At 33.5% G+C, this 15,384-nt stretch overlaps 2 protein-coding genes across 2 annotated transcripts; one reads left to right on the top strand and one right to left on the bottom strand.

Moving 5' to 3' along the window:
* Positions 1-831: 831 nt before the first annotated feature.
* Positions 832-6,852, bottom strand: LOC121241195 (3'-5' exoribonuclease 1-like). Its single transcript, XM_041138871.1, has 5 exons — positions 6,724-6,852; positions 6,503-6,586; positions 3,509-4,101; positions 1,835-2,010; positions 832-1,742 (listed from the first exon to the last, which is right to left on the bottom strand). The coding sequence occupies exons 2-5, from the start codon at positions 6,522-6,524 to the stop codon at positions 1,292-1,294; spliced, it is 1,242 nt and encodes a 413-aa protein (XP_040994805.1). The 5' UTR covers positions 6,525-6,586; positions 6,724-6,852; the 3' UTR covers positions 832-1,291.
* A 3,770-nt stretch (positions 6,853-10,622) lies between these two features.
* LOC121240195 (probable LRR receptor-like serine/threonine-protein kinase At3g47570) lies at positions 10,623-14,830 on the top strand. The gene is given in 3 exon segments (XM_041137595.1): positions 10,623-12,807; positions 12,809-13,497; positions 14,189-14,830. Coding segments are annotated over 3 exon segments (3,141 nt in total). The 5' UTR covers positions 10,623-10,783; the 3' UTR covers positions 14,617-14,830.
* Positions 14,831-15,384: the final 554 nt, after the last annotated feature.

Here is a 15,384-nt window from a genome sequence, read left to right as displayed (position 1 = left end):
TGAGATTTGAAATAGTTGAATTGTTTATTATATTTTGTATGGAAATTTGAGAAAGTTATAATAATGAGATGAGATGAGATGAAACACTTCTTGTATCTAAACAGTTAAAGATTAAGTGGTCGTTTGCTCGAACCGGGCTTTTTGGAAATAGTTTTCATCCCAAAATTATCATTTCATTTCATTTTCAAACATCACTCAAACATAAATACTTTTAAACCAATCATCACAACTTTTTCAAATTAATCATTACAGTTTTCTTAAACTTTCAAACAAAAAATAAAAAATAATTCATTTTTTAAATTTCCAAACAAAAATCATATTAAAAAACTATATTCTAACAATATTTTAATTTTATAATAATTTTTATTCAACTTTTTCTCTCATTTTCCAAAATTTCATAAAATATAACTCAAACTATCTCACTATTACTCACAAACTATCTTACTATTATTCACAAAATTTTCATCTCATCTTACTCCACAAACTTCTCTAATGAAGTTATCAAACCCCTTCCTGTTTAAAATTTTTTCAACATCAGGCACCTTTTAAGTCGGGGGCTCCTAAATGTGCCAAGGAGAGAAAACTGGATCTATAAGACAAGACAACTGGTGTTTAGATAGTTAGATGAGATGAAATAATTTTAGATAAAAGTTAAAAATTAAATAAAATATTATTAAAATATTTTTTTAATATTATTATTGTTTTAAAATTTGAAAAAATTGAATTGTTTATTTTATTTTATGTGAGAATTTGTGAAAATTATAATAATGAGATGAGATGAGATGGTTGAGATGTTTTTGATATCCAAACTAGAAAACTGCAACAGGAAGCTAATATCAAACAAATGAAATCAGCAGACCAAGCCCATCAAATCTACTGATTCCAATTAAAAATGCATTCAGATAAGTGTCTCTATCTCACAAATTATTTAAGATAAACTTAGCATGCCTGAGCATGTAAAAGCACCATCCTAACTACCCATCCGTGCATTCCGAGCTGTTCTCCAGTCAACAGTAAGTCAGCTTTACAGGTTGAAGCTCCCTTTCCTTAGAAGACTACTTGGTCTATAGCAGACACAATATTAAGCAAATGAGCCAACTATTTATATGTATACTGTATGAAGCAGAAACCTCACCAAGCACCTAAGGCATACTTGCTTACTAGGAGACAACCCATTACTTCTATCCCTTCTTTTTTTTTCTTTTTTTTTTTTTTAATTTTTACAGAAAACATTTTATGAAGACTTGGGATAACATTGGGGAGATTGAGAGAAGTCTTCTCATACTCCCATTCAGGTAGCAACCCATTCGAAGTAATGGCAGAGGGCTCCTCTAGTGGAAGTCCAATTTCCACACCCAAAGAAGATGCTCCCTTGCTTTGGCCCCGGCTTCTGGACCATTCCCCTGCTGCTCTTCACCCCACAGAAACAATAAGGGTGATAGGGGAAAACAGGAATATGAATATCCTTTGGTTTCTGTGGCTGAGGAGGGGAGGACAGGGGCTCTGGGGACTGCTTCCACATCAATGAGCGGTCAGTAGTCTGCCACATCAGAGAGTTTGTAATGGAGAATTTAAAACCCCTGCGCATGAGGAGCGCAAGTAGGCGAGCAGTGTTTTTCGCATCATCCAGGCCACAGTGAGCACGACCCTGCCATACCAAGCCTGCCATCTCAACCGCCTCCTTAAGATTGCACCTCACACCACCAAAAACCTCATGGAATGGAACCTTTAAGTTGATCCATCTAACAAAAGATCAACACAGAAATCAGACCAGATTATATCCAGACGTAGGAATTTCAAAATAACAGTATTTTCATTATCTGTGTTATTTTACCGGTTAAAATAAGGAGGCTTTCTAATCTTCTTAAATCGACACTCAGATTCCAGCATCACCCTACAATCCCAATTTGACCATGTCACCACAGCAAAATTAGTGCTCTTAATCCCCTTCTTCTCAAGCCATTTGTCATGCCTAAGGAGAGCCTCACTTAAAGTAACACCTCTGTCCACCTGGCACCGAACAATATGGTCAGAACAATATTAAATCTAAACAGTCAAGTTTTTTAAGACAAAAACAAATATTAACTATTAATAATCATGGTTATAACACCATTGTATAGATCGAGAAATTCAGTGTGGTTCTCATACATGCCTCCAACTCATCCATATATAGTCACATATTTTTTTTTTTTTTTTTGTAAGTTCATCCATATATAGTCACATATTCCATCAGTTTCAATTCAGATACTTTCTCAGTAATTATGATCCAAGTTCAAAAAATTGCCATTTCCTATCATATTTTTTTATGTAATTCAAATTATAAAACTAATTTACTTACAGCTGACCCCATTCAGTTGGGAGGCTTAGTTGAATTGAGTTTAGTAAGATGGTATTCTTGGTTTATACTCAGATTTTGTATTAAAAAAAAAAAAAAAAAAAATAGATCTATGCATTTATGTCCATAGCACAGTTTAGATCTATTCCTTCTAGTGTGTCTCTAAATTCCATACATGCATATGCACTCAATAATGCACACAAACACAAGCACAACTTTGATGTTCTTAAGGTATTATACGTCTCAACTGAACGCTTTGATTGTGGAGTCTCCTCCTTTTCAACTATTCTTTTAGGTGCAGATAAAAAAAGATTAAATTTACAACTCATCAAGAAAAACCATGATTGAGAAGAGGCCATAACCTAATGCTGATACCACCAACATAGGCTTCTCAGGAGGGCTGATCAGCATACAGTCCCATAATGTTTTCCCCTAGGTCCCAAAACTGCAAATGGACGGGCGTTGTACAGGACATGGATCTTAAAATTTATCACTTCCCATGGAAATCTTTTCCTTCAAGACTCAACATTTTTTAGGCCTAGTTTGGTTGCCAAATTTTTTTTCAAAAGTAATCAATATATTTGAAAATCTCAAACCAAACATCTTCAAATCTAAAAAAATACACTTTCAACTTTTTATCCAATCGTTGCCTAAACAAAAAAAAAAAAAAAATCAAAACAACTTTACAAATATCAATACAAGAACTACTCCTAAAAAATTATATTCAATCATCTTTTTAACTCCATCTATATCGACTTTCACAAATCCCAATACAGAACTTATTTTAAAAAAAAAAAAAAATTATTCAAAATTTTCTCTATCCATTCCCAAAACCCAATAAACAATACATAATACAACAATTCTCAAACATTCTCATTTCCATAACCAAACATACCTTAACCATCTGTCATATTTTCAGATGCTAAAATCCACAGCTTAGAGACAAACAAAGATAGCTATACAAGTCTGAAGTAGAAATCTCCTTCATGAAGTGTAAAGCAAACTAAAGTTGACTATACTAAGAAAAAATATAAATTAGCATCACAATTTGGGGGAGATGGCGGAGCCCACTTCTTGAGTACCACTAAAATAATCTACTGTAAACTGCAACTGATCAATCCATGTACCATATTTCCTTTCTATAATTGTAGGTAAACTGAGTTCAGAACAAACCTGAATTTGCTGGATACCAGTTAGACCCTTGCAGAAATCACTCAAGTGCTGATTGCAAGTTGGTCGCACATATGTCTGAAAACATGCTTCCAGCTGGCCAGTTACACCACTCACGATAACAGATGGAAACTCAATTATCTCTTGTGGGTGAGGATTTCTATCTTTATCGCAGGTCGCCTCAAAATCTATGACCACAAAATACTGAAAATCTTGAAATTGGAAATCATAGGGGTGACCTTGAGCAATCCTATTAAATGGAACATATTGAAACTGATTCTCCACAGGGAATTGGTAAAACTGGCTCTCAAAAGTGTTAATGTGGCACCGCTGCACCTTTGGAGAATCAAAATGGAAAGTCGACCATTTGCCAAAATCATGCTGGTAGGTTGGCTTGTTGTAAAAATCATTAGGTGGCTCAGGAAACTCGCAACCCAATGGGCGGTCTGGTTCAACATCCCCACCATGGTGAGTGCTTATTTTATCTTTAAGCTCTGAAAAGCCATCTACAGAATTCCCATTACACTGCAGTTTGTAAGGGACTCCCGGGCTCTGGAGGCATTTTAAGGATGCCTCACAGTTCCTTTGCATAGTTTCTGCAGTAAAATGGGAAGCAGCGAGCATGTTATTAGTGTGGCAATCATGGCTGTATGTACATACATAAATCGCACCACGAAGCCTAAATAACCAATGTGTTATCTAGTTCAAGCAAATGTCATGGCTATGAAAGGAAATTCTACCCACGATTAGGATCCACAGAAAACTACAATTAAAACCCCATTAAGAGAAATATCAAAATTTATTTAGAAACACCATCATTTCTTTGCAAGCATAATCGTGTGGCCATCTTGGATGCCAAGCAACACTCTAAAAACCAGGCTTTCATTTATGCTTCAGGGTCATCATTCAGTCCATTTTGGAGAGAGACTTTACAGGGCTTTGCAGCCACCAGCTAGGAATCGCCACCAAAACCCGCTCTCATTTACGCTTCAAGTTCGTCATTCAATCTAAGGTATTTAGTCACACCAACAGTGAATCGGTGCTTTATTTAAAAAGGTAAAAAAACCTAAACTACAAGCTGCTCCTATAAGACATCAGTCTTTTTTCTTTTTAACAAGTAATAATTCTTCATTAATAAGTGCAAAACAAGCACACATAAAGTATACAAAGAAGACGCCTATCCAAAAGAAGATATAGATAAAAGAAAATCATGTAGATTTAGCAAATCTCTAGGTATGACCCAAGCCAAACCAATCCAACTAAAAGTGTCACTCCACATTGCATTAGCAGTCTAGCAATGAATTAGAAGATAATCACCAAACTCCCCACTCCTCTTACACACAACACCAATCGATCATCCTGATGTGTTTCTCCCTTAAATTTTCCATGGTAAGAATCTCCCCTAAAGAGCACATCTGAGCAAAGAATGCAGCTCTCAAGGGAAGCATTGTCCTCCAAATATTCTCCCATTGAAATGGATTAAATTTTTTTTTTATAAGTAGAAATGGATTAATATAAAGAACAATGAAGGTATTACAGAAGGAACGAACACTGAACATTCCTTTTTTTGATGGGGCCCAGAGAATCTTTTCTGCCTTCTCTCTGCAATCTAGCAAAATTCAACAAATTAAAAAGTCCACTAAACGCATCCACCTCCCAATCTTGAGCTGCTCTAATGAAGCATATATTCCATTGAATGGAATCAATATGAATCTCCAAATTGATTGCTGCTGAAGCATCCTTGTTACAAGAAACACTATAAACATTGGGGAAAACTTCCTCGAGGGCCCTGTCACCACACCATAGATGGAGCCTAAACTTGATTCTGGATCCATATTTCACCTCAAATATGATGTTTTTATAAAATCCCCCCAATTTTTCCTTATATTCTTCCATAGCCCCACCCCATGAGGCCCTTGGACCTCATTAGATCACCAACAACCCCAGAGACATCCATAATTGTAATCTTCTACCACTTTCCATAAAGCCTCTCTGTCATTCTAGTAATGCCAGATTCATTTCCCCAACAATGCAAGATTAAACATTAGCATATTCCGAAACCTCAATCCACCCTTGAAGATTGGAGAACGCATCTTAGCCCAACTCACCAAATGATATTTCACCTCTTGCCCCCACCCCCAAAAAAAATGGGGATTAGTCCCCCACAACAATATTAATTTTCCATAGAAGACCATTTGGAAAATCAAGGCTCCCTTGACGGCAACCTAAGGAAGAGACATGTTATGGTTATAAATTGTGTTGTATGTGCAAGAAGAGTGGGAATTGAGAATGTGTGGATCTTCTACTCCATTGCAAGGTGGCTAGGAAATTATGGAAAGCTGTTTCACCCTCTATGGGCTTGGTTGGATGATGCCTATTACTAGGTGTGATTATGGTATCTAATCTTTTCTTTGATCATTAATTAAAATTATATTATTTATTTAGAAACTCACAACTATTTGAACTATTTAATATTACACCCACCTTGAAAATTTCCAAGTCACCGCATATGCCTCATTTATTGCGATTGAGTTAGGGCTTAAGCTCAAATCTCACATTCTAAAAAAGAACGAATAAAGAAAAACTTGTTATCCCATAGCTTCCACATCTCAATTCAACACTTGAATATGTTTCTCAGAGTCCACTGCCATTCATACTTAAGCAGCTAACTCGTACATTTAAACCCAAACTGACTTGAATTCTCTCATAGGGACTCAAAACTCAAGACCTAGATCACAACTATTTTCCACATTCCCCTCGATAATTAAAATTCAAACAACGTCACTGAGAGTGAGAGATTCCTTTTATCAAACACAGACTAGTGTTTCCTCATGAAATTCAAAAGAACATACAACCAAATAAAACAATCAAACAACATCGTAAAAGAATTAATTAAAACCGATCAAAAACACCACCATAACACTTTACAGAACCGACCTAGTAACCGTCAGATCAACAACCAAAATTAATTTTAAAAAATAAAAAATACATGCATACCTTTAGTTTCAAGGGCCATCATGATCTTGCGTAGAGGCGAGATCCACCGGAAAGTACATCAGATCTTACTCAATAAATACCCACCTACACAAATCCCACAAACAAAAATGGAAAGATAAACATCACCCGCATACGCACATATTGAATATAATACAAGCGTACATATGGGTATGTAGAAATCAGAAGGGAGAAAAAAAGAATGTGCCAACGAGAGAGAGGACCTGGTCTCTCCGGGGAGGTGAGAGGAAGAGAGCGAGAAAGATAAAATAAAACGGAGGGGATGAGCAGTTTCCTTCTGCAAATAAGGTCTTCTATTTTGTTGTTGTAGGAGAAAAAAAAAATATATATTTTATTTTATTTTTAATTTCCTTAATATAAATACTTTAGAGTCTAACTACTTATAATACTTTAATTAAAATAATAAAATTTGAATTATTAGTCACAAAAATAAAAAAAAAAAATGATAAACTTGATTGCATCTCACTTTAAAAATACTCAATTTTGCATATATGTATGTTACACTTAAAAGTGTTGCAAACATAATTTCTTTCTTTTTTTTATAGAAAATTTTATCATTAATTTATGCAAGATTTTGTCCAACTAATCCTTGGAACTCATATTTTCACTTTTTTGTTTAAGACCATATTTCCACATATTTTGAGTATTTACCAAGTCTCACGGAAAAATATTTAAATGTTTTATTAACCTATCATTTAAACTTTGCATTGATAAAAAAAAAAAAAAAAAAAAAAAAAAAAAAAAAAAAATTGACAAGGGCTACAATTATATAAAAAAAAATATTTATAAATTGATTTAATTTTACTTTATATGTTAGATTTGTTGTATAATAAAAATAATTTATAATTTAACATACTTCATTAAATTACGTTATTTTATAAAATCTTTTTATGTCTAAAATATTAGATAATGATAAGCTTATTAAATTCTACACGCTACCATTTATTTACTATTTTTTTTTTAAATTTTTTTAATTTTTTTATTTGATTATTAAAGAAGTGATTATTAATAAATTTTTATATTTTTTTCTTAATAATTAAGAATGTTAAAAAAAATATTTTAAAAAATAAATAAGAATAGTAAATTAAAAGGTAATAAGCCTAATGTATATATATTATTTATTTATTTATTTATTTCTGTGCAACACCAAGATCTTTTATGTTTCTCGGCCCCACAAAAAGGAAAGAAAGAATTGGGAGAAGATTGGGCCCCACGCAAGACAGAAAAACTCTGCTTTGTGTTGAGACAACACGTGTCGTTTGTTTTGCTGACCTTTGGATTGGGTGATTTGGTTTTCAGTGTCCTAGGCAGTTTGTCAGTTATACGTGTTCCGGTCTTAATGGATATCAACAGTGGGACCTAACATATCCGCTCTTACGTAAATGCTACTCCTGATATCCTGGCCGTTATTTTTGTTTGAGACGATAGATGTATTAATTTTTTATATTATACTGGTGTTAATACCTAAAATGTAATTAAAAAAATAAATCTAAAAATATATGTACGCCAATTTGTCTCTAATATGTATATATAGACCCTTCTATGGATACACAAAAAGCTTATAAAATTATTCAAAAATGAGTTATGCAATTTACTTAAATATATCTCGTGAGACTTTGAATAATTATAAAAATAAAAATAAAACATATTACTGTTGAGTTTAACGAGTAAGTTCTGTTTAGATACAAACACGATTTCATCTCATCTCGTTTCATGATTATAATTTTTTCAAATTCTCACACAAAATATAATAAACAATTCGACTTTTTTAAATCTCAAAACAATAATAATATTAACAAATAATTTTCTAATAATATTTTATTTAACTTTTAACTTTTATCTAAAATCATCTCATCTCATTTTACTATCTAAACGAAATCTAGATAAGAAGACTTCCAAAAATATATAATTTATATATTATCTATGTACACTTACAGAGTATGGTAAGAGAAAGATGTATCAATGGATGGTAACTTTTGGGTAGAATTTATTATCCTTGAATATCAATGTATCATGTCTGTCACTTTGAATTATAACGTATATTTACATGGAGGAGACCCAATGACAACATATTTAGAGATAATATCAAAATTTTGAATTTTGTACCGTAACGACATATACGGTTGAAATATATAATTTTTGTGGCGTAGTCAGTACAGAAAATGATATAATTTTGTACTGGTCAAAATTTCAATCGTTTCAGCCTGTACCAGCCGATATTTCAATTTTTACATTTTTTTTTTCATTTCTTCAAACTATAAGCTCATTTTTTGACTCCTAATTCAGACCAGACTATTTATATTTTATATATAATTTATTCATATAAAAACTATCATTTTGAAATAGAATTTATATATAATTTATTCATATATAAATTATTTTGTATTAGTATCGAAATATCTCATTTTAATATCTCTACTAAAATAATCACCGATACGGTATTCAAAACATTAGATAATACAACTCTTTATAACTTTTTAAAAGTACAGATAAAATGTAAGACTAGTGCCAACAATTTACGTAAAACACCCTCGCAACCTTGATAGCTAATAACTAGAGTTTGCACGAAGAGGACATAGGTGCTGAGATTGAGATCTGGAGAAAGTCTTTTTGTCAACAAAGGTGCACAATTAGGCTGCCTTTGACTGATAATTAAAGTACGCTATTACTAATAATTATTTTATATATATATATATATATACACGTGTGTATGCATGCATGCATAGTTAGAGCTAGACCACCACGATATTACACGATATTATAAATTGTAGAATCCATAAGTTTCTATGGTAGCAATCAACTTGGACAAAGTTAAAATGACATTTTTTATTTATAAGTATAGTTGAAATGACATTCATGTAGGGTTGGGTTGATAATATTTGACACAAAATTTCGTAAACATAATATGGTTTGGGTGAATTTGGGTCAACTCGAATATCACATGACATTAACCAGTCAGATTCATGTTGATTCAGTAGATTCATAGGTCAAATCATATGATCTAATTATATTATATATATATTTTTAAAAAATACATCTATATTATATATATATATATATATATTTTTTTTAGATGAACTTAGAATGGATGGGAATGCCAAGTTAGAGTATTAGCATTGGTCTATACATATACATATGTAAAATCACCTCTTTTACATATTCACTTTATCATTCAAGTAAAATTCTCACATTGACTTATGCATATTTGAGACAAAATAATAATAATTTATTATTATTTTATTATTATTAATTTTTTGCTAAAATCAATTTTTTATATATATTTTGCAATTAGCATCCACTACATACATTTGATATTAATAATACAAATGCAATAATAAAAAAATATAATTTTTTTATATATTATATTAAAAATATAATAAAATGAAAAATATATATAATATATTATAATAATAAAATGAATGTACAAGTGAAGATTTGTTGTGTTGTTGAAAGATGGAGAAAATGAAGTGATTGTGAGAGAGAGAGTGGGAGGAGAGAGAAATAATAAGTAAAATATGATTTGTAGGGTGAATAGTAGTTATCCAAATTTGGATAAGTACTGTTCATAGGTAGCTAAATATTTAGATATGCATAAGCCAATGTGGAGGATTTTAAGGTCATATTATGTAAATATGACTTTGCATATGTATATGTATAGACCAATACTAGTGCTCTTAGACCTTTTGTATTTTGAAAAGAAAATCAATTTGACTATCTTGAAGAATCTTTGGCAAGTATTATTTATTCCCTTTGTAATTAAAGTTTAAGAAGGTTCATTAGAAATGACTGTTATTTTTTACTTTCTTACATAAATTCTTACGTTTATAAAGGTAAAACAAACAGTACTCAATTCAAAAAAAAAAAAAAAATTCTCATTTTTTATATGGAAAATGATAAAAGATCCAAAGTTGTGTTGGGTGGCGGCCGCGGAGGAGAAAAAGGGCCTACTTATCTTACCAACTTTCATGTTAAATATTATTTCTGTGACTAGTTATATTCCCATACAAGCCAAAATGTGTAGCATCAGAAAGACTTTTCTATTGAATTGTTGATTCAACCAGCACCTGCCTGATTTATGACTCTGAAGTTTGAACAGTATATCCAATCTCTTTCGTGCATGTTTCTTTCCGATGCTACCTCCATTACAACTGAGCAAATTTGATAATACAGGCCTGGGGTCTTCAATTTTCACCCCCAATTCCTGCCAAGAACTTTCTGTTATATACCTTTTGAGCTTCTAAAGGCCGTTCTTCAGCCATATTGATGATACTTTTTTGCCTTACATTGGCTCCTCAGCATGCATCCTCATCTTTTCGCATTGTGCTTGCTTTTGTTTTCCTATGGTGTTTTGGCTCGTTGATCACCTTTGTGGTTGGCGGAGGCAACGAGACGGACAGATTGGCTATGCTGGACTTCAAGGCCAAGGTACATGACCCACTTGGCGTTTTGAGCTCCTGGAATGATAGCATTCACTTCTGCCGGTGGCAAGGGGTTTCATGTGGCCGTCGGCAACATCAGAGGGTCACAAAGTTGGACCTTCAATCCCAAAATCTAGGGGGCTTCATATCCCCACAAGTAGGAAACTTGAGTTTCCTCAAAGAACTAAACCTCTTAAACAACAGTTTTATTCATATAATCCCTCCAGAAGTCGGCCTTTTGCGCAGACTGCAAGTCTTGGAATTAGGCAAAAACAGTCTCAGCGGCCAAATTCCTAACAATATATCCGTCTGTACCAACCTCATCTACATCGGAGTTCATTATAATCAGTTGGTTGGAGAAATCCCAGCAGAGCTAGCCTCCTTGTCCAAGCTTCGATGGTTTTATATTTACAATAATGAACTAACAGGAAGTATCCCATCTTCTCTCGGAAACTTATCATCTCTAGAAGCATTGGATGTTGTTTTTAATGAATTGGGTGGAAGTATTCCGGATTCTTTTGGCCAGCTAAAGAAATTAACATTTTTAAGTTTGGGTTCAAATAGGTTTTCTGGTACATTCCCTCAATCAATTTTTAATCTCTCTTCTATCACAGTCTTTGATGTAGGAGACAACAGAATACAAGGGAGTCTTCCTTGGGACTTGGGCGTCACCTTACCCAATCTCAAAAGTTTTAACATTTTCGTCAATCAATTTACTGGATCTATCCCTGTTTCGATAGTTAATGCATCCTATCTGTATGACCTGAAAATGCAGTCAAATAAACTCACTGGGAAAGTCCCTTCTTTGGAAATGCTGTACAGACTTCAGAAATTTGTCATTCACTCCAATCTTCTTGGAAATAGTGGAGGAAATGACTTGAGTTTTCTTTGCTCTCTAATGAATGCCACGGATCTCAGCATATTGGCTATAGGTTCCAATAAACTTGGCGGTGTGTTACCTAATTGCATTGGCAGCTTCTCAACTACTCTTAGCAGATTGCTTCTACGACATAATAGAATATTTGGAAGCATTCCTAAAGGTATAGGAAATCTCATCAACTTGGAGACGCTGGAGATGGCCGAGAACACAATCACAGGTAATATTCCCTCTGAGATCGGATATCTTGAGAAGTTAAGAATTTTGGATTTATCTGCGAACAATCACTCGGGAAGCATTCCACCCTCTTTAGGAAACTTAACATTGTTGATGGAATTGTATTTAGGAGGGAATAATCTTCGTGGTCGAATCCCTCCAAGCCTAGCCAAGTGCCAAAATTTGCTGTATTTGGTTCTTTCTAGGAACAACCTCAGTGGTGTAATACCCCCACAAATCATGGGTCTCCCATTCTCACCAATTGGTATGGACTTGTCTGAGAACCTATTTACAGGTATTCTCCCCATGGAAATAGGAAACTTGAAAAACCTAGAAAGTTTAATTATTTCTGCAAATAAGTTAGTCGGTGAAATCCCGGCAAGTCTTGGCAGCTGTGTAAAACTAGAAGTTCTTGCCATGAGAAAAAACTTATTCCAGGGGTCCATTCCTTCATCATTTGAATCATTAAGAGGCATTGAACTTTTAGATCTTTCTAACAACAATTTGTCTGGAGAAATTCCAAATTTTTTGGAACATCTCAACTTCCTACATATATTGGATCTCTCTTACAACCATTTTAGAGGGGAGGTACCAACACAGGGTGTTTTCAGTAACGCAAGTGAAACTTCAGTTAAGGGAAATGGTGAGCTCTGTGGTGGCATAACTGAGTTTCAGCTTCCTATATGTAAACATGAAAAATCTAAGAAGAGACAGAAGTTGACCCTTACCTTGAAGTTGATAATCTCTTTACTTTCTGGACTTCTTGGAGTAACTTTTGGTTCTGTTATGTCTACTTATTTCTTTAAAAAAGAAAAGAAAAGAAAATAGTCCAAAAAACTCAGAAAATTTGCTTTTGAATGTATCTTACCAAAGTCTCCTAAAAGCTACTGATGGGTTCTCCTCGGCTAATTTAATTGGTGTGGGTAGCTTTGGATCTGTGTATAAAGGAATTCTTGATCAGGGTGCATCTACAATTGCTGTCAAGGTCCTCGACCTTTTGCACCATGGAGCTTCAAAGAGTTTCATTGCTGAATGTGAGGCTTTGAGAACTATTAGGCATCGGAATCTTGTGAAGGTACTTACAGCTTGTTCAAGTGTTGACTATCAAGGTCATGATTTCAAGGCTTTGGTGTATGAGCTCATGGTAAACGGCAACCTAGATGAGTGGTTGCACCCAACCCCAAGAACAAACGAGGCTTCTAGAAAACAACAGAGTTTGAGTCTCCTTCAAAGGCTAGATATCGCCATTGATATTGCTAGTGCTATGGAATATCTTCACCATCATTGTGCTACACCGATCGTTCACTGTGATCTCAAACCAGGCAATGTTCTTCTCGATGAAGAAATGACTGCACACGTAGGTGACTTCGGCTTGGCAAGATTCCTTATTGATCTCACTCAAGATTATTCAATTGATCAATCAAGCTCCATTGGAGTAAGAGGAACAGTGGGTTATGCTCCTCCAGGTGAGTATTTTCAATTTAGCTTTAAATAAATCAAGATATTTTTTGACTATGCAAATTGAGCATTAGTATTTTCAGTTCGTGTTCTAAAATACTAGTTAGGATAGATCCCTGGTAGTTTAGAACACCAAATGACAAAGGCTTATCATTGGCCACAAATTACACCAACTTAAAAAGCAAATGGAGGTTCACAGAAACATAGATGCAACCATAACAAAGGCATCACAAGATACAGAAATGCATAACCAAGCCAGAACAATAACCAACCAATGCAAAGAAGCATGTAAATCCATCCATAACAGCAACCACCATACCAACCAGTATAAACAGATGACAAAAATCAGGAAGATTGAGTTTTAACAAGGTCTTCTTCCCATCGAGCTACCAAGAAAAGAACAAGAAACAAACATTGTTGATACTTTTGATCTTGGTTTATATGTCATCATAGACTATATATACAACTGATCATAGATATTTGATGAAAATACGATCAAACCACATTAAATTATGGTATTTTCTTTTCTTAGATCTCATTTTTTTCTATTCCATCTCCGGTTCTTTAATTCTATTCCGTGATCTTCATGAAAGACGACCATTCCAAATCCCAAGATTATATTTTCGCTTTTTTTTTTTTTTTAACTAGAAGTACAAAACAATGATTAGAAAACAAAATATGTTGTGTATGAATGTACAGAGTACGGAATGGGAAATGAGGTGTCAACAAATGGAGATGTTTACAGTTATGGCATACTCTTGTTGGAGATGTTCACCGGAAAAAGGCCAACCGATGACATGTTCAAGGATGGCTTTTTGCTGCATGAATTTGTCAAGGCAGCTCTGCCTGAACGACTGGTTGATGTTGTTGATCCTATTCTTCTTTGGGAAAGAGAAGATCACGGAGCGTTAAGATCGGATGATGCTCCCGACCAGAGTCAAATTTCAAGTTCCAACATCCAAGAATGCTTGAGTTTGATACTTGGGGTCGGAGTAGCTTGCTCCATGGAACTTCCAAAAGAAAGGATGAATATCAAGGATGTCTTGGCCGAGTTGCATTCGATCCGAGAAAAAACTTCTTGGAATTGGTATACGCAGAGAGAAAGAACTAAAGGATCGATTGATTAGCAATACCTTTTGCTTAGAAAAAAAGAATTTGTTGTACTTTTCTATTGCCACGTTTTTTTTTTTTTTGTTTTTTTTTAAAGTAGTTCAATTTCTTCAGAGAAATAGGGAGGGATTGCAATCCCATCACAAGAAGAAAGAAGTATGCAAGACGATATATTTGATCGGAAGAAAAAAAGGAACAAATATGTGTAAATATGAGTATCGTATTTATATTTATAAACGAGAACAGTCGTGGACTGTACGGACGCTATATAATCTTTTTAAAAAAATAATAAATACGAAAACAAATGAAAAAAAAAATTAATTTTTTAATAGTAAACCTCATTTTTTTTCAAAACGATTGTGCGGCGCTTGAGTACTCAATGACTGTATATAGCATTACACAATTATATTTAGCATTACTTTTTAAAATTGGTGAGTAAATCTGGACCCAAAAAATACACACGACTTGTACACTTTAAAATTGTATATAACATTACTCTTAAAAACTTACTACTATCTTCTTACTTAATTTTCCTTGGATTCAATTAGTAGATGTAAGCCTACATAAAAAGTAATAATTTAGTGACATAATTTTGAAACATATTTCACTAGAGTTTCCTTTATACTTATATTGATTCGATTTTTTTTTTCTTAATTTTCATAATTTTCTATCTTAGAATTTTATCTTTTATGAGATAATATTATATACAGTCTTGGATTGTGCAATCTCCGCATATTTTATTTGAAAAAAAGTTGAGCCACAATTAAAAAATAAGTTTTTATCTG

The sequence above is a fragment of the Juglans microcarpa x Juglans regia genome, chromosome 7S (genome assembly GCF_004785595.1).
Source record: "Juglans microcarpa x Juglans regia isolate MS1-56 chromosome 7S, Jm3101_v1.0, whole genome shotgun sequence".
Classification (NCBI taxonomy): domain Eukaryota; kingdom Viridiplantae; phylum Streptophyta; class Magnoliopsida; order Fagales; family Juglandaceae; genus Juglans; species Juglans microcarpa x Juglans regia.
This window is presented reverse-complemented; position numbering and strand designations above follow the sequence as displayed.

Bases quoted from the DNA above. Each gene is read 5' to 3' on its own strand.
- LOC121241195 (XM_041138871.1), bottom strand. From the start codon at position 6,524: ATGATGGCCCTTGAAACTAAAG. The intron at 2,011-3,508 runs GTTTGTTCTGAA...GTTCGGTGCCAG, and splicing joins CTGGTATCCAGCAAATTCAG to GTGGACAGAGGTGTTACTTT. The intron at 1,743-1,834 runs GTAAAATAACAC...ATCTTTTGTTAG, and splicing joins AAGCCTCCTTATTTTAACCG to ATGGATCAACTTAAAGGTTC.